We start from the raw sequence: 23,770 nt of genomic DNA, 5'->3' as shown, positions 1-23,770 counted from the left end.
GGAAGACTTAAAAAAAAAAATATTTCAGGCGATCAAATGTACTGCCAGGTTCCAGTACGGTCCAATGAAGGAACCTTGGCTATTGTAGTGGAAACTGTCAAGACAGCAGAAAACAGGACCATGGTATCAGGCTGTTTCAGATGTGCGTGTTACTGGAGAGTTGGTCTGTGTAGCTCCACTGGCTCTTAATCAATTTAAGCGAAATTCTTTGCTTCTTTCTAAAAAATAAAATAAGACTAATTCGAGAGTAAAGTCAGTAGGGAAAGGACTTAAGGCGGTGTTTACATACAGCCCAATTATGTGTAAAAAAGAGCTGATCCGATTGGTCGAAAGACAGTTTTGTGGGGTAAGATCAGGGATCTTCTCCACCAATGCGGTTTCAGGAGACGGGACGTGAGGAATCAGGAAAAACAGAGCCTTAGACTGGAATGACTTAGTGTAGAGTTTCTCTGCGATGAGGCCGGGGGGAGCAGCATCTCGGAGCTGTAAGTTCCTTAAACCTCGACTTGGTTTTTGCGCTGACATGCACTGTCAACTGTGGGACCTTTTATATAGGCAGGTGTATGCCTTTCCAAATCAATTGAATTGACCACAGGTGGACTCCAATGAAGTTGTAGAAACATCTCAAGGTTGATCAATGGAAACAGGATGCACCTGAGATCAATTTAGTCTCATAGCAAAAGGGTCTGAATACTTATGTAAGGTATTTGTTTATAATTTAGCTGACATTTGCAAAAATGTGTGTAATTTGTTTGGTCTTTATGGGGTATTGTGTTCTGAAGGGGGGGGGACTAATACATTTTAGATTAAGGCTGTGGGAATACTTTCCCGATGCACTCTATACAATACTAGAGAAGTGGAGCATTTGTATTTGTTGTGCCAGAATTTCTTCACGGTCTTCATTTCAAAGGCTGCATCTCTACCTAGTATTGTATCATGGTGATGGAGATCCAAAACTCCCAAACAGCAAGTACACCTCCCCTCTGCACCCAACTGAGATCCCAAACTCCCTGCTGCTGCCCCCCCCCCTGTGGTAGTCATGGCAACAGCAAACTCACATCCTCCTATGACCCCCCCCTCTCCTTGGGTCTCTCTGTTCTCTGTTTTTACTGTTTCAATGTTGTAGTTGCGATCCTCTGCTGTACCTGGACTGCAGTTTAATATCAATACCACTCGATGCAGAGATAATCAATTAATGATAATACATTTGTTTTCTAGTGTCTTTTATAGAACACCTGGACAATACCACAAACACATCACCCTGTAAATGGACATACCTTAAAAAGGGCTCTTTTTATTTATATACATGTATGTGTGTGTGGTTGTAGAAAAGTACATGTCCATGTGTGTTGTGGAACTAGAAGCACAAGCATTGTAGAAAACATCTGTCATGTGTATGTGACAAATAAAATTTGATTTGAATTAGTCCTACTTCCATAGCTCCATAGCGTTATTACTGCATTGTCGGAACTAGAAGCACAAGCATTTCGCTACACTTGCATTAACATCTGCTAACCATGTGTATGTGACAAATAAAATTTGATTTGAATTAGTCCTACTTCTATAGCTCTATGTTTTTGTGTGTGTGTGGGTTTGTTTATATGGTTGTAGTTGTAGAAAAGTCAGCGAATTAGTCCTACTATAGCTCTACGTTTTTGTGTGTGGGTTTGTGTATATGGTTGTAGTTGTAGAAAAGTCAGCGAATTAGTCCTACTATAGCTCTACGTTTTTCCTCCGTTCACCGTTTGCTTTCTGTGGTCGATGGTACTGTTTCTGTGAGCTATAACATCACAACGTTTTGGCAATATTAGCTCGTCCTGAGCAAACCTGGATTCAAATACTCAGTCTTTAAAAAAAAATACTTTTAGTGTTTTGTTGTAGCCTGCCTGGACTTCCAGATGGGCGTGGTTTGTGCTCTGAAGACTGTTCTATTGGATACTTGGTGCCAGACGAGCTCATTCTTGTCCAGATTAAGTATTTGAAGTGAGTAGAATTGGAGCTAGGGCTGTCCCTAGATCCAATAGTCACACCCAGAGTTAAAAATAAATATCAAACGTATGCACTGAGCTTCGTCTTTAAGCATATTGTTTGATGACATAATTCGGACCCACAAATGAATGGGGGGGGGATCCAGAGTTAAAGAAACCGAAGAGGACCTGTTCTCTTAGTAGTGCTCTTCCCAGATTCTGCCGTTTATGTTCCTGAAGTTACCGGTAATTGGCTACACTAGGGTTCGGCCACCTATTAAAAAACCATTTTTTTTTTTTTTTTTAAATTCTTTTTTTTGTAGAATTCCAATAAACAATTGATCTTACTGATTGCTACCGATCTGCGTGGCAGTTATGATTTTCATATGCATTTTTTTTTGTGAACAGCTTTGTTTACATTGTTCTATGGCCAACTTGGTGAAACTAATCTACACGAAGACAACAAATAAAAACATTGCAGGTAGAAAATATCGGGACAAAAATATAAATCCTATAATTCACATTGGCTACGCATGGAGGATTGTTCATGTTAAACAAACTTGTCTCAACTGAGCCCGGCCTTGCAACATTGAATCAACTGGGCCCGGCCTTGCAACATTGAATCAACTGGGCCCGGCCTTGCAACATTGAATCAACTGAGCCCGGCCTTGCAACATTGAATCAACTGGGCCCGGCCTTGCAACATTGAATCAACTGGGCCCGGCCTTGCAACATTGAATCAACTATTCTGGGCCCTCAGTGTTTCCTATGCCAGTGAGCTCCGGACAGACACAGCTGTATTTCTGAAAGGGATAAGAAGAAATCTGGTATTTTCTAACATTTCCTCTGGATCCACAAAGGCTCAGCGATTTATCAAAGGAAGAAACTATTGTAATTCTCAATGGCTGTATAAATAAAGACTTTTAAGCTCCGCAGCTCATTAGTAGTGTGGAGTTCGGACATTAATAAATAGACCCATTTAATACATTTTGTTTGCAGGCCAGCTAGCCTAGGCCTACTGCGTAATCTGGTCCATGTCCTTACTCCACATTTTTACATAAGCACTCCAAACAAAACACATTGAATAAATTGACTTAACTTGTAAATGTAATTTTAAATAAACAAAAAACCTTTTTCCCCTCAAGTGTGGCATAGGTTGTCAGCTCTGCAAGCAACGTGTCCACTCTGTCAATGGGAACAGGATATTACTGTCATAATAATATACAAAAGTATGTGGACACCCCTTCAAATTAGTGGATTCAGCTTACTCAGCCACACCCGTTGCTGACAGGTGTATATAAAATTGAGCTCACAGCCATACACTCTCCATAGACAAACATTGGCAGTAGAATGGCCCGTACTGAAGAGCTCCGTGACTTTTTACAACATGGCACCACCATCATAGGATGCTACCTTTCCATCAAGTCAGTTTGTCAAATTTCTGCCCTGCTAGAGCTGCCCCGGTCAACTGTAAGTGCTGTTATTGTGAAGTGGAAACGTCTAGGCGCAACGGCAGCTCAGCTGTGAAGTGGTAGGGCCCACAAGCTCACAGAAGGAGAGTGCTGAAGCGCATAGTGTGGTAAGATCATCTGTCCAGTTTCAACACTACTGAGTTCCAAACTGCCTCGGAGCAAAGTCCGCATCAAAACGAGTGGTGCAGCGGTCTGAGGCCCTGCTATGCAGTGCCAGGGTTCACACTGCAGACCCGAGTTCGATCCCAGGCTGTGTCACAACTGGCCGTGATCGGGAGTAACATTTGGCCCAGCGTCGTCCGGGTTACAGGGTTTGGCGGGTATAGGTAGTCATTATAAATAAGAATTTGTACTTAACTGACTTGCCTAGTCTTGCCTGGGTGCTTCAAGAAATGGGTTTCCATGGCTGAGTAGTGCCACATAAGCCTAAGATCACAATGCCAAGCATCGGCTGGAGTGGTGTAAAGCCCGTCGCTATTGGACTCTGGCGCAGTGGTTACGGGTTCACTGGAGTGATGAATCACGCTTCACCATCTGGCAGTGCGGTGGATGAATCTGTTTGGCACATGCCAGGCTACCTGCCCCAATGCATAATGCCAACTGTAAAGTTTGGTGGAGGAGGAATAATGTTCTGGGGCTGGTTCGGGCTAGGCCCCATTGTTCCAGTGAAGGGTAATCTTAACCCTACAGCATGCAATAACATTCTAGACGATTCTGTGCTTCCAACTTTGTGGCAACAGTTTGTGGAAGGCCCTTTCCTGTTTCAGCATGACAATCCCCATTGCACATAGCGACGTCCATATAGAAATGGGTTGTCGATCGTTATTAATACTCCATATTAATGTCCATGATTTTGGAATGAGATGTTCAACGACCAGGTGTCTTCATATTTAGTCATGTAGTGTATATTGAATGCATTAACAGAAATGATCTTAAACAGATTAGTAATGGTAATAAAAGGTACATGTGCTAGTGATATACACTGAACAAAAATATAAAGGCAAAATGTAATTATAAAGCGTTTACCGAGTTACAGTTTGTATGAAGAAATTAGGCCCTATAATGTCACATGGCTGAGAACTGATACCTTCAACAACAAAAAGTAGGGGCGTGTATCAGAACCAGTCAGTATCTGGTGTGACCACCATTTGTCTCATGCAGCACAACACATCTCCTTCACATAGAGTTGATCAGGATGTTGATTATGGCCTGTGGAATGTTGTCCCACTCCTCTTCAATGGCTGTGTGAAGTTACTGGATATTGGTGGGAACTGGAACACGCTGTCGTACACGTCGATCCAGAGCATCCCAAACCTGCTCAATGGGTGACGTGTCTGGTGCGTATGCAGGTCATGGAAGAACTGGGACATTTTCAGCTTCCAGGAATTGTGACCAGATCCTTGCGACATGGGGCCGTGCATTATCCTGCTGAAACGTGAGGTGATGGCGGTGGATGAATGGCACGACAATGGGCCTCAGGATCTCATCACGGTATCTCTGTGCATTCAAATTGCCATTGATTTAAAATGCAATTTTGTTGTCCGTAGCTTATGCCTGCTCATACCATAACCCCACCACCATTGAGCACAATGTTGACATCGGCAAACTGCTCGTCCACACAAAGCCATACACACTGTCTCCTATCTGCCCGGTACAGTTCAAACTGGGAATCATCTGTAACGAGCGCACTTTTCCAACGTGCCCGTGTCCATCGACGGTGAGCATTTGCCCACTGAAGTCGGTTACAACACCTAGCTGCAGTCGGGTCAAGAACCTGGTGAGGACGAGCAGGCAGATGATCCAGCAGGTGAAGGAGCCGGATGTTGAGGTCCCGGGTTGGTGTGGTTACACGTAGTCTGCAGTTGAGACCTCTGGTTCTGGTTTGTGAAAACTGCACATTTGAGTTGCCTTTTTTATTGTCCCCAGCACAAGGTGCACCTGTGTAATGGCCATGCTGTATAATCAGCTTCTTGATATGCCACACCTGTCAGGTGGATGGATTGTCTTGGCAAAACAGAAATGCTCCCTAACAACAGGGATGTAAACAAATTTGTACACAAAATTTGAGAAATAAGGTTTTGGTGCGTATGGGGAAAAATTCCTGGGATCATTTTATTTCAATTCATGAAACATGGGACCAACATTTTACACGTTTTTTTATTTTTGTTATATATATACACACACACAGCCTAGGTTACAGATAGCTGGTGGAGCGGAGACCAACAGTGGTAGGGAAAAGAGATTTTGCAAGTTATCTACCTGTAAATGCCAATGCAAGAAAAAGTAAACCAGGTATTTTAAGTTTAACTCGTTTTAATATTTGCAATGCATAATTCGGTTGTCATAGAATTAGCCTACGTTGACGATCAGACTTTTCCTCTAGGCTTTTTTGTGTCCTTTTAAAGTCGTGAAGTTATGGTAGCAGATTTTGAAATTCTACTGCCTTCGTTAAAGTATTCACACCCCTTGTCTTCAACATTTTGTTACAAAGTGGGATTAAATTATTATTTTTTTGTCAACGATCTATTAAACTCACGGCTGTGAAGAAGAAAAATATTACAATCTAAAAATCAAGATTGTTATAAGTATTCATCCTTCGAAGTCAATACATGTTAAAATCAGCTTTGGCAGCGATTAGTCTTTCTGGGTAAATATCTCTAAGAGCTTTCCACATCTATTCTTTTCATAGTTCTTCAAACTTGGTAGTTCTTAATTGGTTATTGATCATTGCTAGACAACCACTTTCACATCTTGCCATGGCAACGTGTCAAACTGTAACTCGTGAACATTCTGTCTTGCTAAACGACTCCAGTGTACATGTGACCTTGTGTAGTAAGTTATTGTCCTGTTGAATGGTAAATTCATCTCCCAGTGTCTGGTGGGTAACAGGCAACCAGGTTTTCCTCTAGGATTTTACCTATATCGTTTTATTTTTTTTACTGACAAATACATAAGATTTGGCGGGAGAGACGTCATTCTGAAGAGACATGCCTTGTGCATCGAAACCACTCTCTCCTTAACTCAACATTTTTAAATGTATACACCATATTCCCTATTTAGTGCACTGCTTTTGACCAGGGCCAATAGGCTAGTAGTGCTCATTTTATAGGATATAATTTGGGATGCACACTCTGTCTGCTTGTGATTTGTACATTGTCTGGTCTCTCACTACCACATAGTGAAGTGGTTACAATGTCTGTTCTCATCGACTTCACCAGAGTCAGATGAACTCAAGGATACCATTTTTTTTATGCCTCCTATACCCGGTATGAAGGAAGGTAGAGGTTGTTTCCAATTGTGTGCTAACTAGTGATGGCATGCTATTAGGTACCATAGACTTCCAGGCATTGCGTTAACACTATTTAGCAACTTCCTTCAAACTACACAGACCTATATAAATGGTATCCACAAGTTCATCTGACTCTGGGGAAGAAGATAATTGGCTTAATTGACAAAATCCCAAAGTATCCCTTTAATAGTTTATTGGGCTGATAGGACGGGATCTGGCATGTCTAATAGTTTATTGGGCTGATGGGATGGGATCTAGCATGTCTAATAGTTTATTGGGCTGATGGGACGGGATCTGGCATGTCTAATAGTTTATTGGGCTGATAGGACGGGATCTGGCATGTCTAATAGTTTATTGGGCTGATAGGACGGGATCTGGCATGTCTAATAGTTTATTGGGCTGATAGGACGGGATCTGGCATGTCTAATAGTTTATTGGGCTGATAGGACGGGATCTGGCATGTCTAATAGTTTATTGGGCTGATAGGACGGGATCTGGCATGTCTAATAGTTTATTGGGCTGATGGGATGGGATCTGGCATGTTGTCATTAGAGGTCTACTGATTTTTTTAACACCAAAAAAAGCCCAATTTATTATTATTTTTGTTTAATGTTTTATCATTTTTATTTATTTAATGCACATTTTATTTAAAAATATATATATTTGTAATGCCAATTACAACAATACTAAATGAACAAATAACACTTTTTATATTTATATATATTATATATATAATATTTATATTTAAATAATATATATATATATATATATATATATATATCAATTTAGCTTCAAAAAAAATAATGAAACATGTTCAATTTGGTTTAAATAATGCAAAAACACTTTTGGAGGAGAAAGTTAATAGTGCATTATGTGCCATGTAAAAAAAGCTAATGTTTAAATTCCTTGCTCAGAACGTGAGAACAAATGGAACCACCAGCATTAATATAACACCTTTTTAACAGGAGTCTTCAATATTCCCAGGTAAGAAGTTTTAGGTTGTAGTTATTATAGGACTATTTCTCTCTGTACCATTTGTATTTCAAATACCTTTTTGACCATTGGATGTTCACTATAGTATTACCAGTCTAATCTCGGGAGATGATTGGCTTGAAGTCATAAACAGCGCTGTGCCTCAAGCATGGCTGAGAGCTGCTGGCAAATGCAGGAATTGCTGTTTGATTGAATGCTTACGAGCCTGCTGCTGCTTATCACCGCTCAGACTGCTCTATCAAATCAGACTTCATTAGAATAAATAAACACACATACATATGGTATGGACTTGTACTCATCAATATCATAGGGATGTTACTAGATGACATCACATGCATAGATGAATATTAACAATTTACCTTACTGAAATTGGTTGTTAATAAGGTCAAAACCGGAAACTATCGTATCGAAAACAAAACGTTTATTCTTTCAGTGAAATACGGACCTGTTCCGGATTTTATCGAACTGGTGGCAACACATTCTACATATTGCTGTTACATTGCACAACCTTCAATGTTATGTCATAATTATGTACAATTCTGGCAAATTAATTAGTCTTTGTTAGGAAAAAATGGTCTTCACAGTTCGCAACGAGCCAGACGGCCCAAACTGCTGCATGTACCCTGACTCTGCTTGCATTGAACGCAAGAGAAGTGACACAATTTCCCTAGTTAATATTTTCTGCTAACATGAATTTCTTAACTAAATATGCAGGTTTAAAAATATATACTTGTGTATTGATTTTAAGAAAGGTATTGATGTTTCTGGTTAGGTACATTTGTGCAACGACTGTGCTTTTTTTCCCGCGGATGCGCTTTTGTTAATTCTAAAATGCAGATTTACCGATTTTCTTAAACTTTTAATGTGTTGACCTCTAGTCGTCAATTGATCTTACAGATATAAACTCCGTAGAAACACTTAGTGCACCTTATCCCCTTCCTCAGTACCACTTGTTAGTGCACCTTATCCCCTTCCTCAGTAACACTTGTTAGTGCACCTTATCCCCTTCCTCAGTAACACTTGTTAGTGCACCTTATCCCCTTCCTCAGTAACACTTGTTAGGGCACCTTATCCCCTTCCTCAGTACCACTTGTTAGGGCACCTTATCCCCTTCCTCAGTACCACTTGTTAGGGCACCTTATCCCCTTCCTCAGTACCACTTGTTAGGGCACCTTATCCCCTTCCTCAGTACCACTTGTTAGGGCACCTTATCCTCAACTGTTTCCAGTGTGTGTCAATGGGGAAACGAACGTGTCTGTCATTGTGTTAATTTGGAGTGAGTTATTAGAGCACCTTATCCTCTTCCTTAGTAACAGTTACCTGGGTGTCTCAGTGGGGAGTTGGAGGTGCGGCCACATGATCAGCAAAGTGCAGTCAGTGTTAATGACTGCATGTGGAGTTTGTTGCCCTTTGGAATGCTAATACCTTTTTTTTAGGGACTTCCTAATACAACCATACGGCCCGACTTTACCTCAAAACGCTCCACCCGGCCCGACTTTACCTCAAAACGCTCCACCCGGCACGCTTTACCTCAACGCTCCACCCGGCACGCTTTACCTCAACGCTCCACCCGGCACGCTTTACCTCAACGCTCCACCCGGCACGCTTTACCTCAACGCTCCACCCGGCACGCTTTACCTCAACGCTCCACCCGGCACGCTTTACCTCAACGCTCCACCCGGCACGCTTTACCTCAACGCTCCACCCGTGCACGCTTTACCTCAACGCTCCACCCGGCACGCTTTACCTCAACGCTCCACCCGGCACGCTTTACCTCAACGCTCCACCCGGCACGCTGGCTTTACCTCAACGCTCCACCCGTGCACGGCTTTACCTCAACGCACCAGAACAGTGCGGCCTGGCTTTACCTGGGAACACACCAGAACACGGTGCTCCTGTGTTGAATGCAGGTGCTTCTCTCCACCACACAACCACTACATGTCCAGGACAGCTGGCAACCTGGAGGGACCCTGGAGCCGTTCTGGCAACCTGGAGGGACCCGCTCGTTCTGGCAACCTGGAGGGACCCGCTCGTTCTGGCAACCCTGTTGGTTTTGTCTACTTCTGTTCTCCTGGAAGCTGTGACCAACCCGTTGGTTAGGATAGGGTGTGATGTTTCACCAAACCCACAGTTCGGTATGTTCTGGGGTTAGGTTTCGGTTTTGATACAGCAGGAAAATGAAATGATAACAGTTAAATTATTTTCTAAAATAACTATAAATTATTGGAAATCCTGATTCCATATGATCATGAGGTATGTGTGTGTGGGGCCTGATGAGAGCTCCATCAGGAATAACAACACTTTGTATTTACTGAAATGAAAACATCAGTATTACTCATCAACAACACTAAAATAAATTGCTATGAGAAATTGATATGTAAATAGTATAGGCCTATGCTTTCCACTGGAGAGAGAAATGTGACACTCCTAAAGGCGGTGTGTCCGTGGCAACGGTATTTGTCATTTCCCACACCAGGGTAATGCGATGGCTAGTCACTGTTAAGTAGCCCTGGAGGCCCATTCATCTGTCGTAAGAGTAGCGCAGGGTGTATTGGCTAATTCATAGACTGCTTCGGCTTTTAGCTCATTTACATAGAGCGGGTGCTACCTGTTTTGCTGAAATGGGTGCAGGAGGGCGAAGTTCGTAAAGTGGCTTGAGCACTTTCACGAGGTGCTGAAAATACACCCGATTCTTCTAAACCACCCCAGAATGGATGCATAGCTGTGGCTAAAAACACATTGCTCTTGTAGAACCAGCTGCCATGGCTCCTTGAATGCAGAGGGGAGACTTTTTTTTTTTTTTTTGTAGTTTTGTGTTTCTTTCTTGATCCGGTGGTGGAGATACTGGGGTGATGTCGTAAATATGTCAACATATTTGAGGTGTTGGCAGCTGCCTAGTCTATTCTCGTTGTGCGTTGGGACATACTGTTAACGTTTTACATATATTAATATATATATTACCAGTCAGGTTTGGACACCTACCCATTCAAGGGTTTTTCTTTATTTGGACTATTTTCTACATTGTAGAGACATCAACTATGAAATGATACTTATGGAATCACGTAGTAACAAATAATAATAAAATAAACAAATAAGTGTTAAACAAATCAAAATATATTTGAGATTCTACAAAGACACCCTCTGCCTTGACAGCTTTGCACACTATTTTATTTAACCTTTTATTTAACTAGGCAAGTCAGTTAAGAACAAAGACTTATTTTCAATGACGGCCTACCGGGGAACAGTGGGTTAACTGCCTGTTCAGGGGCAGAACGACAGATTTGAACCTTGTCACCTCGGGGATTCGATCTTGCAACATTTCGGTTACTAGTCCAACGCTCTAACCACTAGGCTACCTGCCCCCCCTTTGCACACTCTTGGCATTCTCTCAACCAGCTTCATGAGGTTGTCACCTGGAAGGCTGCATTCTGCAACTGCAAAGCAGTTTTGTTGTGTCAAGGTAGGGGTGGTGTACAGAAGATAGTCTTATTTTGTAAAAGACCAAGTCCGTATTATGGCTAAAACTAGCAAAGACAAACGACAGTCCATTATCCTAAGGCATGAAGGTCAGTCAATACAGAACATTTGAAGGACTTAAATGTTTCTTCAAGTGCAGTTGCAAAAACTAAGTGCTATGATGAAACTGTCTCTCATGAGGACCGCTTCAGGAAGGAAGACTCAGAGTTCCCTCTGCTGCAGAGGATACGTTCATTAGAGTTAACTGCACCTCAGATTGCAGCCCAAATAAATGCTTCAGAGGTCAAGTAACGGACACATCTCAACATCAACTGTTCAGAGGAGACAGCATGAATCATGTCTTAATGGTTGAATTGCTGAAAAGAAACCACTACTAAAGGACACCAATAAGAAGAGACTTGCTTGGGCCAAGAAACAAGCAATGGACATTAGACTGGTGGAAATCTGTCCTTTTGGTCTGTCCAAATGTCATATTTTTGCTTCCAACTGTTATGTCTTTGAGATGCAGAATGGGTGAATGGATGATCTCCACATGTGTGGTTCCACAGGTGGTGTTATTGTGTGGAGGTGCTTTGCTGGTGACACTGTCTGTGATTTTTATTTAAAATTCAAGGCACACTTATCCAGCATGGCTTCCACAGCATTCTGCAGCGATACGCCATCCCATCTCCAGGCTGTGTCAGGGCTATTTGACCAAGAAGGAGAGTGATTGAGTGCTGCATCAGATGACCTGGCCTTCACAATCACCTGACCTCAACCCAATTGAGATGGTTTGGGATGAGTTGGACCGTGGAGTGAAGGAAAAGCAGCCAACAAGTGCTCGGCATATGTGCAAACTCCTTCAAGACTGTTGGAAAAGCATTCCAGGTGAAGCTGGTTGAGAAAATGCCCAGAGTGTGCAAAGCTGTCGTAAAAGAACGGCGGCTACTTGGAAGAATGTAAAATATATTGATCTGTTGAACTTTTTATTTTATTTTTTTTTTTTTTTTTGGTTACTACACGATTTCATTAGTTTTGATGTCTTCACTATTATTCTACAATGTAGAAAATAGTCAAAATAAAGAAAAACCCTTGAATGAGTAGGTGTCAACTTTTGACTGGTACTGTATATATTTTCAGTATTCATTCGGATTCCTTGTACTGAATGGTTTGGTTGAAATTCGTTCCACCTATATCCTGTTGTATATTCCTGTGGTTACTATAGTTACCATGGTTACTATAGTATTTACGATCATAGACTAACTCTTTTATTTCTTGTGTTTCCTACAGTTCTACCTCCAGGATACTAAAAGCAGTAACGGGACGTTCATCAACAGCCAGCGTCTGAGCCGGGGGTCTGAGGAAAGCCCCCCCTGCGAGGTCCTCTCTGGCGACACCATCCAGTTTGGGGTTGACGTCACAGAGAACACGCGCAAAGGTACACACACATCAAGTGTATGGATAGTACACATCAGAGTTGTAGAGGGGAAACCGACGTGTTCCCGAGAGTCTTCTCTTTCAGTGATGGTCAGGCCAGCTGGGTAGTGGCAGGTTGTTACAGACAATGTTGGTCAGGCCAGCTGGGTAGTGGCAGGTTGTTATAGACGGTGATGGTCAGGCCAGCTGGGTAGTGGCAGGTTGTTATAGACGGTGATGGTCAGGCCAGCTGGGTAGTGGCAGGTTGTTATAGACGGTGATGGTCAGGCCAGCTGGGTAGTGGCAGGTTGTTATAGACGGTGATGGTCAGGCCAGCTGGGTAGTGGCAGGTTGTTACAGACAATGTTGGTCAGGCCAGCTGGGTAGTGGCAGGTTGTTATAGACGGTGATGGTCAGGCCAGCTGGGTAGTGGCAGGTTGTTATAGACGGTGATGGTCAGGCCAGCTGGGTAGTGGCAGGTTGTTATAGACGGTGATGGTCAGGCCAGCTGGGTAGTGGCAGGTTGTTATAGACGGTGATGGTCAGGCCAGCTGGGTAGTGGCAGGTTGTTATAGACGGTGATGGTCAGGCCAGCTGGGTAGTGGCAGGTTGTTATAGACGGTGATGGTCAGGCCAGCTGGGTAGTGGCAGGTTGTGATGGTCAGGCCAGCTGGGTAGTGGCAGGTTGTTATAGACGGTGATGGTCATAGTGAATATTATCTTAAACGGTTTAAGTTAGGTTTTATTCCCAATAATGTGTCTCTATGTTTTACGTTTCTATCATGTCTACCAGAGGTTACTCTGGTGTCTAGTCTTAAATCCCTCAGTTGTGTTTAAAAGGGGGCCTTCTGGGAAATACGTACACCGTTGGTACATGTAGCGGCCAACACAACCATAAGGGCTACGTCCTAATTATCTCTCCTTCCTCACAAAGTCTACACTTGCTCATATCTCTTCACTGATAAAAAAAATGAAAAGAAGGAAATAACTGGTATAACAAATATGGTAGAAACCAGCCCATATGGTTGTAACTGTACATGTATTGGTGCGGGGACCTTGGTTCGGTTCGCTTGGTTCGATCCGCATTGTGAACCCATGTAAATACGTTCAAATCTGGTCTGCCTGTATTAGACTGGGCCTGCTCTGCTGTGTGTGGTCTGCTTGTATTAGACTGGGCCTGATGTGTGGCTGGCCTGCCTGTATTAGACTGGACCTGTTGTGTGTGTGTGTGTGTGTGGTTGGCCTGCCTGTATTAGACTGGACCTGCTCTGCTGTGTGTGTGGTCTGCTTGTATTAGACTGGGCCTGATGTGTGGCTGGCCTGCCTGTATTAGACTGGACCTGTGTGTGTGTGTGTGTGTGTGTGTTGGCCTGTTGTGTGGTGTGGTTGGCCTGCCTGTATTAGACTGGACCTGCTGTGTGTGTGTGGTCTGCCTGTATTAGACTGGGCCTGCTGTGTGTGTTGGCCTGCCTGTATTAGACTGGACATGCTGTGTGTGTGTGTGTGGGTCTGCCTGTATTAGACTGGGCCTGCTCTGCTGTGTGTGGTCTGCTTGTATTAGACTGGGCCTGATGTGTGGCTGGCCTGCCTGTATTAGGCTGGACCTGTTTTGTGTGTGTGTGTGTGTGTGTGTGCTCTGTTGGTTGGCCTGCCTGTATTAGACTGGACCTGCTCTGCTGTGTGTGGTCTGCTTGTATTAGACTGGGCCTGATGTGTGGCTGGCCTGCCTGTATTAGACTGGACCTGTTGTGTGTGTGTGTGTGTGTGTGTGGTTGGCCTGCCTGTATTAGACTGGACCTGCTCTGCTGTGTGTGGTCTGCTTGTATTAGACTGGGCCTGATGTGTGGCTGGCCTGCCTGTATTAGACTGGACATGCTGGCCTGCCTGTATTAGACTGGACATGCTGTGTGTGTGTGTGGTTGGCCTGCCTGTATTAGACTGGGCCTGCTCTGCTGTGTGTGGTCTGCTTGTATTAGACTGGGCCTGATGTGTGGCTGGCCTGCCTGTATTAGACTGGACCTGTTGTGTGTGTGTGTGTGGTTGGCCTGCCTGTATTAGACTGGGCCTGCTCTGCTGTGTGTGGTCTGCTTGTATGAGACTGGGCCTGATATGTGGCTGGCCTGCCTGTATTAGACTGGACATGCTTTGTGTGTGTGTGGTTGGCCTGCCTGTATTAGACTGGACCTGTCTGTGTGGCTGGCCTGCCTGTATTAGACTGGACATGCTGTGTGTGTTGGCCTGCCTGTATTAGACTGGATGCTGCTGTGTGTGTGGGCCTGGCCTGCCTGTATTAGACTGGACCTGCTGTGTGTGTTGGCCTGCCTGTATTAGACTGGATCTGCTGTGTGTGTTGGCCTGCCTGTATTAGACTGGATCTGCTGTGTGTGTTGGCCTGCCTGTATTAGACTGGATCTGCTGTGTGTGTTGGCCTGCCTGTATTAGACTGGATCTGCTGTGTGTGTTGGCCTGCCTGTATTAGACTGGATCTGCTGTGTGTGTTGGCCTGCCTGTATTAGACTGGATCTGCTGTGTGTGTTGGCCTGCCTGTATTAGACTGGATCTGCTGTGTGTGTTGGCCTGCTTTAGAGACTGTGGGAGAATGCAACTTTTACATGGTTCTTCTAACTGTCATTTTTCCCGTAGCTTTATCAGTGAATCTTTACTGTTGGTCATATTGTTTATATAGGATTTTGGTGGTGTTGATGTTAATATAACCCGTTTGTGTGTTCCAGTCACTCATGGCTGCATAGTGTCTACAATCAAGCTGTTTCTACCTGACGGCATGGAGGCTCGACGACGATCAGAGTAAGTAGTAGACAGGTTAATTAAATACGTGCAAGTAGTACTAATATGTAGCCGATAGTTCTGCACTCTGGCATTACCATTCAACTGTTACTAACGAGCAGCGACGGGGTCGCTAGGAGACCAGCGGAGGGGTCTCTTGCTGTATGAGATGGAGGGTGGAGGAGGAGAGGTAGACGACGAGGAGGTTGGGATGACTGAGATAGCTGCTCAGCTCCCACACTGTTTCTGCGTCTCCTCACAGAGCCCATCTGTGTGCTTAAACAAATGCGGTTTCTTCTGACAATTGTGATGTACAAGCTGTGGCGTAAGGGGACGACGAGCGAGTAAGAGGCTCTCCGCAATTTCGATTAAGACATTAACGAGTGAGCTAGGACTGACTTCGTCAATAACTTTGTTTAGCACTTTTGAAATGTACAGCAACAGAATTCAGAACATGGGACTTTTTTTTACAGTATTCTCCCTGTACGCCAGGGCTGCACAACCCAATTCCTGGAGATCTACCTTCCTGTGGGTTTTCAGTCCATCCCAATTCCTGGGGATCTACCTTCCTGTGGGTTTTCAGTCCATCCCAATTCCTGGAGATCTACCTTGCTGTGGGTTTTCAGTCCATCCCAATTCCTGGAGATCTACCTTCCTGTGCGTTTTCAGTCCATCCCAATTCCTGGAGATCTACCTTCCTGTGGGTTTTCAGTCCATCCCAAGATCTACCTCCTGGGGTTTTCAGTCCATCTTCCTGGACCTTCCTGTGGGTTTTCAGTCCATCCCAATTCCTGGAGATCTACCTTCCTGTGGGTTTTCAGTCCATCCCAATTCCTGGAGATCTACCTTCCTGTGGGTTTTCAGTCCATCCCAATTCCTGGAGATCCCTCTTCCTGTGGGTTTCAGTCCATCCCTCTTCCTGTGGGTTTTCAGTCCATCCCTAATTTAACACACCTAATTCTACTTATTAGCTGCTCAAGAAGACCTTAACTAGCAGAATCAGATATGCTAAATTAGAGTTGGACTGAACCTACAGAACAGTAGATCTCCAGGAAGAGGGTTGTGCAGCTCTGCTGTACACCAAGTCAAAACCGTAGGATAAATAACAGGGACATATAAGCAGACAATTATATTACTCTAAAACAGGTTCGACTACATGTGCATCACAAAGTCAGAACAGTAGGTAAAACGAAGAGTGCTAAATAGACCAAATTATTAGGGTGAGGCACATGGGCAACTAACATCTTATTACACAACAATTACTGAGCTACAGTATACATATCTCCCTGGTATATTACATCATTTATGCAGCAGCATACTATACATTTTTGGTCTCATCTTGTTTTGCTGTGGTCACTTGAACAGGAAGGTGGTCCTTCGTGGGCAAATTTTGTCATAACTTTGTCATCAGTCTTATTCTCTGGATTTATGATGCTTTCAAAGACAACTGTGAACTCAAGGGGAAAAAACACGGTTGAATCATGACGTCAGTGATCTTCAGGTTGGAGCTCTAGAAAGAGGCCAGAGTTCCCCACTTGGAATCATGACGTCAGTGATCTTCAGGTTGGAGCTCTAGAAAGAGGCCCGAGTTCCCCACTTGGAATTCCCAGGAGCTCTAGAAAGAGGCCCGAGTTCCCCACTTGGAATTCCCAGGAGCTCTAGAAAGAGGCCTGAGTTCCCCCTTGGAATTCCCAGGAGCTTCCCGAGTTCCCCACTTGGAATTCCCAGGAGCTCTAGAAAGAGGCCCAGTTCCCCACTTGGAATTCCCAGGAGCTCTAGAAAGAGGCCCGAGTTCCCCACTTGGAATTCCCAGGAGCTCTAGAAAGAGGCCCGAGTTCCCCACTTGGAATTCCCAGGAGCTCTAGAAAGAGGCCCGAGTTCCCCACTTGGAATTCCCAGGAGCTCTAGAAAGAGGCCCGAGTTCCCCACTTGGAATTCCCAGGAGCTCTAGAAAGAGGCCTCTGCTGTTCCCCACTTGGAATTCCCAGGAGCTCTAGAAAGAGGCCCAGTTCCCCACTTGGAATTCCCAGGAGCTCTAGAAAGAGGCCCGAAGTTCCCCACTTGGAATTCCCAGGAGCTCTAGAAAGAGGCCCGAGTTCCCCACTTGGAATTCCCAGGAGCTCTAGAAAGAGGCCCGAGTTCCCCACTGGAATTCCCAGGAGCTCTAGAAAGAGGCCCGATTTTTGGTCTCATCTTGGAATTTGCTGGAGCTCTAGAAAGAGGCCCGAGTTCCCCACTTGGAATTCCCAGGAGCTCTGAGAAAGAGGCCCGAGTTCCCCACTTGGAACTCCCAGGGGAGCTCGAGAAAGAGGCCCGAGTTCCCCACTTGGAATTCCCAGGAGCTCGAGAAAGAGGCCCGAGTTCCCCACTGGAATTCCCAGGTTGGAGCTCGAGAAAGAGGCCCGAGTTCCCCACTTGGAATTCCCAGGAGCTCGAGAAAGAGGCCCGAGTTCCCCACTTGGAATTCCCAGGAGCTCGAGAAAGAGGCCCGAGTTCCCCACTTGGAATTCCCAGGAGCTCGAGAAAGAGGCCCGAGTTCCCCACTTGGAATTCCCAGGAGCTCTAGAAAGAGGCCCGAGTTCCCCACTTGGAATTCCCAGGAGCTCTAGAAAGAGGCCCGAGTTCCCCACTTGGAATTCCCAGGAGCTCTAGAAAGAGGCCCGAGTTCCCCACTTGGAATTCCCAGGAGCTCTAGAAAGAGGCCCGAGTTCCCCACTTGGAATTCCCAGGAGCTCTCGAAAGAGGCCCGAGTTCCCCACTTGGAATTCCCAGGAGCTCTCGAAAGAGGCCAGAGTTCCCCACTTGGAATTCCCAGGAGCTCTCGAAAGAGGCCAGAGTTCCCCACTTGGAATTCCCAGTTGGATGACCGTTCAAAACGTATTTTCCCTGTTTTGAACGCGGCAGAAGTCATGCTGGATTGACAGCATGGCCAATGTTGAATGTTTATCATTTTAAGCCTGGAAAAGAGACCCTTAAACCCAGACTTGGACCACACACCCACTCCACTGAATAGCAGGATAGTGATTGCTTTACAAAGCTTGCAGTTAGCCACTGATTCTTTCCAGAACACTCATTGTTGAATTTGCAATTTCCAACTTGATGTGTAATGTTTATGACCGATTAGCACCGATATTTTTTATCTATTATTTCTCTTTATATGACAAGGATTGCTAAGTATTTGCCAGTATATTGTCGACTTGATTCATGATGACAGCTAGATAAGATTTTGAAAGTATGTTGACATGATCAGTCCAATCAAAGCTACTGTACATGTAAGGTGATTTGACCTGTGGCCAATGTCCTTCTTGGATGGGCACTTCAAATGTATTTCTAAAGTAGCACCCAAGGGCCTAGAATTTAAGCGCTCCCTGACGATTTTGCGGTGACGTAGTGTCGCCATGAGTGAACAGAACACTGAGCCAATCACGACTTTACTAGAGAACATTACCAGCTCTTACGCTCCATATTTCCCGCCTCCCCACCACCACAGAAAGCACTGAGCTAGGCTGAAACACCTGCATTTTGGCGCTGCCGTACTCAAGAAAACAATAGAGACAATGTTTGTATGCTGCTTTATTAACTCAATCATTTCATTTTTTTTTTTTTTTTTCATTGTTTGCAAACTCTTACGTGACACAAATAAAAAAATATGACTGGTCGCCACTGCTCGGCCCTCCAACGCCACTTCCTGCAGCATCTGGTCTCCCACCCAGGGACCAACCCTACTTAGCTTCAGAGGCAAGCCAGCAGTGGGATGCAGAGTGGTCTGCTGCTGGCATTAAAAAAAGAGTCAAGTATGGCCCTTTGATTTATAGTAGCATAAATGCTGCAGTAGCTGTTAAGTATTTCTGCTGATATCTGAATCCTAAAGTTACAGCTATTTCACCTCATGCAACAGCACTGGTGGGCTGTGTGCATTGAGTGAATCACTGAAAGATTTGATTTTAGAAGCAAAGTGCACAGGCATAAAAGTTTACTTTAATTTAAAGTCTGGGAGTGAGATTTTTGTCCCGGTGTTTCTTGACCATTTACAAGCTAGGAGGTTGCTTTTCAATGTTTGCGTTTGCCTCCACTGCTAGCAAAGAGACATCGTCGGCAGATACCGTACCCTATGAAGAAACTGCTTCTCCAATAGAATTCCCCGATCAAACTTGTAGGCGATGTCATGGCGACGTTGGCTAGCTGAGCTCATGTGTAGCAACACATCAGGTCTAACAGCCGTCTCTGTCAAACTGGTTGTTGCTGTTGACCCCTGCCCCCCTATCGCTCTCTCTCCCTCCGTTGTTGCTGTTGACCCCTGCCCCCTATCGCTCTCTCTCCCTCTGTTGCTGTTGACCCCTGCCCTCCTATGGCTCTCTCCCTCTGTTGCTGTTGACCCCTGCCCTCCTATGGCTCTCTCTCCCTCCGTTGTTGCTGTTGACCCCTGCCCTCCTATGGCTCTCTCTCCCTCCGTTGTTGCTGTTGACCCCTGCCCTCCTATCGCGCTCTCTCCCTCTGTTGCTGTTGACCCCTGCCCTCCTATCGCTCTCTCCCTGTGTTGCTGTTGACCCCTGCCCTTCTATCGCTCTCTCCCTCCGTTGCTGTTGACCCCTGCCCTCCTATCGCTCTCTCTCCCTCTGTTGTCGCTGCTGACCCCTGCCCCCTCTGTTGTCGCTCTGACCCCTGCCCCCTATCGCTCTCTCCCTCTGTTGTCGCTGGTGACCCCTGCCCCCTATCGCTCTCTCTCCCTCGGTTGTCGCGCCCCTGCCCCCTATCGCCCCTGCACCCCTGCCCCCCTATCGCTCTCTCTCCCTCTGTTGTTGCTGCTGACCCCTGCCCCCTATCGCTCTCTCTCCCTCTGTTGTTGCTGCTGACCCCTGCCCCCTATCGCTCTCTCTCCCTCTGTTGTCGCTGCTGACCCCTGCCCTCCTATCGCTCTCTCCCTCTGTTGTCGCTGCTGACCCCTGCCCCCCTATCGCAATGTGTGGACTTCACAATGCGAACTCTAAAACAGTCTTGTACAGCTAACCTTGTGGGGACACAATTCAGTCTCATTCAAAATCCTATTTTCCCTAAACCTAACCGTAACCTGTACTCTTACCCCTAACCTTAACCCAAAAAACCTAACCCTAAACCTCTCACGCTCTCTCTAGTCCTGTGCGCTCTGGAGCAAGCCAAGGATCTCTCTGTACTTCGCTCCGTTCTTCTTTCCCTCTATCCTGACTCGTCTCCCAGTCCCTGCCGCTGAAAAACATCCCCACAGTATGATGCTGCTACCACCATGCTTCACCGTAGAGATGGTGCCAGGTTTCCTCCAGATGTGACGCTTGGCATTCAGGCCAAAGAGTTCAATATTGGTTTCATCAGACCAGAGAATCTTGATTCTCATGGTCAGACTCCTTTGGGTGCCTTTTGGCAAACTCCAAGCTGCTGTCGTGGCTTTTGTCTGGCCACACTACCATAAAGGTTTGATTGGTGTGGTGTTTTCTTGGTCACCTCCCTGACCAAGGCCCTTCTCCGATTGCACAGCTTGCCCGGGCTGCCAGCTCTAGGAAGAGTCTTTGGTGGTTCTAAACTTCTTCCATTTAAGAATGATTGAGACCGCTGTGTTCTTGGGGTTCTTCAATGCTGCAGACACATTTTTGGTACCTTTCCCCAGATCTGTGCTTCAACACAATCCTGTCTAGGAGCTCTACGGACAGTTCCTTTGCCCTCATGGTTTGGTTTTTGCTCTGACATGCACTGTCAACTTTGGGACCTTTTTGATATAGACTGTGTTCCTTTCCAAATCATGTCCAATCAATTGAATTTACCACAGCTGGACTCCAATCAAGTTGTAGAAACATCTCAAGGATGATCAATGGTAACAGGATGCACCTGACCTCAATTTTGAGTCTCGTAGCAAAGGGTCTGAATACTTATAATTGAAATCAGAAGTTTACATACACCTTAACCTAATGCATTTAATCCCAGTTTTTCACAATTCCTAACATTTAATCCCAGTAAAAAATTCCCTGTTTTAGGTCAGTTAGGATCACTTTTTTTTTTTAAGAATGAGAATTGTCAGAATAATTTATTTCAGCTTTTTATGCCACCCCCTTTTCTGCCACCCCCGTGCTTCATCAGACCAGAGGACATTAATCCAAAAAGTTAGATCTTTGTCCCCATGTGCGGTTGCAAACCGCAGTCTGGCTTTTTTTTTTATTGTGGTTTTGGAGCAGTGGCTTCTTCCTTGCTGAGCGGCCTTTCAGGTTATGTTGATATAGATATAAATCGTTAGTATTCAGCTAACCACGGTTTGTGGTCATCAGCTATCCTCTAGCTCGAAAATCTATCGCCAGTTTTGTATGGCGCAGCGCGGCTCGGAACGGAACATACCGGACCAATTTCTCTCCATGTCCCTGGATTTCAACCGCTAACTCTGGACATTCATACCTGGATCTCACAGCTAGCTAGCTGCTATCCGTGTGACTATCGGCTTTCGTCGATTCCGGAGCAAACATAAATTTATTCCGGAGCTAGCCAGCTCCGTCAATCACTCCTGAATTCCATCAATCACGCCTGGGCTATAGTCACCTACCCGGACCCGTTTTACTGCCTACGCGGAGCCCCACCGGGCCTTCACAACTGGACTGCCGACGTTATCTACCCGAAGGAGTTATCCGCCTGGCTCCTCCGTCACGACGTTACCAGAACGCCCATCTGCGGCCTGCTAACCGTTAGCAGCCGATAAGACAGCTATCTGAATAGACAATTGGACAATTTATTTATTTTTATTATTATTATGTTTTCTTCTTGGGCCTCTCTAACTATATCTATTGTTTTTATTTTTGTTGTTGTTGTGTGATTTGGATTAATCCCCTCTACCACACGGAACCCCACTAATCTACTGACGGAACGCAAGAGGTGGCTAATAACAGACCTCCATCCTATGCTAGCTTGATGGCCGATGGCCGGGCTAGCTGTCTAAATCGCCGTGACCCCCAACCAACCTCTCCACTCACCGTACCCTTTTGATCACTCGACTAAGCATGCCTCTCCTTAATGTCAATATGCCTTGTCCATTGCTGTTCTGGTTAGTATTTATTGGCTTATTTCACTGTAGAGCATCTAGTCCTGCTCACTATACCTTATCCAACCTATTAGTTCCACCACCTACACATGCAATGACATCTCCTGGTTTCAATGATGTTTCTAGAGACAATATCTCTCTCTTCATCACTCAATACCTAGGTTTACCTCCACTGTATTCACATCCTACCATACCTTTGTCTGTACATTATACCTTGATGCTATTTTATCGCCCCCAGAAACCTCCTTTTACTCTCTGTTCCAGACGTTCTAGACAACCAATTCTTATTGCTTTTAGCCGTACCCTTATCCTACTCCTCCTCTGTTCCTCTGGCAATGTAGAGGTGAATCCAGGCCCTGCAGTGCCTAGCTCCACTCCTATTCCCCAGGCGCTCTCTTTTGACGACTTCTGTAACCGTAATAGCCTTGGTTTCATGCATGTTAACATTAGTAGCCTCCTCCCTAAGTTTGTTCTATTCACTGCTTTAGCACACTCTGCCAACCCGGATGTTCTAGCTGTGTCTGAATCCTGGCTTAGGAAGACCACCAAAAATTCTGAAATCTTCATCCCTAACTACAACATTTTCAGACAAGATAGAACTGCCAAAGGAGGCGGTGTGTTGCAATCTACTGCAAAGATGCAGAGTTCTGTCCTACTATCCAGGTCTGTACCAAAACAATTTGAACTTCTACTTTTAAAAATCCACCCCTCTAAAAACAAGTCTCTCACCGTTGCCGCCTGCTATAGACCACCCTCTGCCCCCAGCTGTGCTCTGGACACCATATGTGAACTGATTGCCCCCCATCTATCTTCAGAGTTCGTGCTGCTAGGCGACCTAAACTGGAACATGCTTAACATCCCAGCCATCCTACAATCTAAACTTGATGCCCTCAATCTCACACAAATTATCAATGAACCTACCAGGTACCTCCCCAAAGCCTTAAACACGGGCACCCTCATAGATATCATCCTAACCAACTTGCCCTCTAAATACACCTGCTGTATTCAACCAAGATCTCAGCCATCACTGCCTCATTGCCTGCATCCGTAATGGGTAATGGGTAATGGGTCAGCGGTCAAACGACCTCCACTCATCACTGTAAAACGCTCCCTGAAACACTTCAGCGAGCAGGCCTTTCTAATCGACCAGGCCGGGGTATCCTGGAAGGATATTGATCTCATCCCGTCAGAGGATGCCTGGATATTCTTTAAAAATGCCTTCCTAACCATCTTAAATAAACATGCCCATTCAAGAAATTTAGAACCAGGAACAGATATTGCCCTTGGTTCTCCCCAGACCTGACTGCCCTTAACCAACACAAAAACATCCTATGGCGTTCTG

General features: G+C 45.1%; 1 protein-coding gene across 10 annotated transcripts in view; it reads left to right on the top strand.

The window, feature by feature from the left end:
* The window catches only part of slmapa (sarcolemma associated protein a), a 128,734-nt gene that overhangs the window by 12,150 nt on the left and 92,814 nt on the right, over positions 1-23,770 (top strand). For all 10 annotated transcript variants that reach the window (XM_042324954.1, XM_042324951.1, XM_042324952.1 and 7 more), the window contains exons 2-3: positions 12,468-12,615; positions 15,326-15,398. In XM_042324954.1, the coding sequence (XP_042180888.1) occupies positions 12,468-12,615; positions 15,326-15,398 (221 nt within the window). The remainder of the gene's footprint in view (positions 1-12,467; positions 12,616-15,325; positions 15,399-23,770) is intronic.

This window comes from Oncorhynchus tshawytscha, linkage group LG07 (assembly GCF_018296145.1).
Source record: "Oncorhynchus tshawytscha isolate Ot180627B linkage group LG07, Otsh_v2.0, whole genome shotgun sequence".
Lineage (NCBI taxonomy): Eukaryota > Metazoa > Chordata > Actinopteri > Salmoniformes > Salmonidae > Oncorhynchus > Oncorhynchus tshawytscha.
Note: the sequence above shows the minus strand (reverse complement) of the source record. Positions and strands in the feature narration are given on the sequence as shown.